Raw genomic sequence first — 938 nt, 5'->3', positions numbered from 1 at the left:
TAATGAGGCTTTTATTTCTTCATATTATCAGACAGGAAATAGCTGACGACAGATACTGCAGATTCTCAGTTTACTGACGAGAGACAACAACATCTGAGTCATCCCTACTCTCAGTTCATTATATTCTGAGGTCCGGCTGAAGTCCGGCTGAGGTCCGGCTGGGGGGCTCCAGTTAATAATCACTGCTTCAAAGGGTAACACTTTATTTGAAGTGGTGTTTAGTTAGTTTAGAGTTAGTTTACTGACTTAACTAACACCCAGTTAATGAAAGCCAACGAAGGCTAATGAATTTTAATGAAGGCTAATGAATGAAAGGCTAATGAATGTTAATGAAGGCTAATGAAAGCTAACTAAGGCTAATGAAGGTTATTGAAGCATTGAACTGACTTGAATCGAGCCATGTTCTTCTCGAATTCTTCTTTCTCTCGTTGAAACTCTGTGATGTATTTTTGCTGCAGAAAAATAAAGAAAAACATTTTACAGAATGAGACCTGAACTTGGACTTTCTAGACCGCCTCACAATAAATAAATCACCTTCTTCTTCTCAGGCAGCTCCTTGTATTTCTTGGACAGGATCTTGGTCAGGTCCAGGTTGCTCATCTCCGGGTGGATTTTGGCATATTTGGCTCGTTTCTCCATGAAGAAGCGGAAGTACGGAGTCAGAGGTTTCTTAGGGAAGTCTGGGTGAGTCTGAACAGGAAGAGGTCAGAAAGGTCACATAATGTTTGTGTCTTAACTTCATTAAGCAGATCCAGGATCAGCAGTCTGGTTTAGTCTCACCTTCAGTTTCTTTCCTTTGTATGGGTTCTTCACGAACTCGATGGCATCCACGATCAGTTCTGTCATCGTTCTGTATTTACGAACCTGAAACACAAACAGGTTCTGACATCACGTGATAAACGTGTAGAACTAGTGTAAACCCGGTGTAGATCTGGTGT

At 41.2% G+C, this 938-nt stretch overlaps 1 protein-coding gene across 1 annotated transcript; it reads right to left on the bottom strand.

The window, feature by feature from the left end:
• Positions 1 to 8: 8 nt before the first annotated feature.
• LOC111647642 (nucleolar transcription factor 1-like) lies at positions 9 to 899 on the bottom strand. Its single transcript, XM_023397271.2, has 3 exons — positions 781 to 899; positions 535 to 690; positions 9 to 452 (listed from the first exon to the last, which is right to left on the bottom strand). The coding sequence occupies exons 1-3, from the start codon at positions 844 to 846 to the stop codon at positions 357 to 359; spliced, it is 318 nt and encodes a 105-aa protein (XP_023253039.1). The 5' UTR covers positions 847 to 899; the 3' UTR covers positions 9 to 356.
• Between the last annotated feature and the right edge of the window lie 39 nt (positions 900 to 938).

The sequence above is a fragment of the Seriola lalandi genome, unplaced genomic scaffold (assembly GCF_002814215.2).
Source record: "Seriola lalandi dorsalis isolate HSWRI2012SDOR001 ecotype SW California unplaced genomic scaffold, Sedor1 jcf7180002035558, whole genome shotgun sequence".
NCBI lineage: Eukaryota > Metazoa > Chordata > Actinopteri > Carangiformes > Carangidae > Seriola > Seriola lalandi.
The sequence above is the reverse complement of the archived record's forward strand: the minus strand, read 5'-3'. Positions and strand labels throughout refer to the sequence as shown.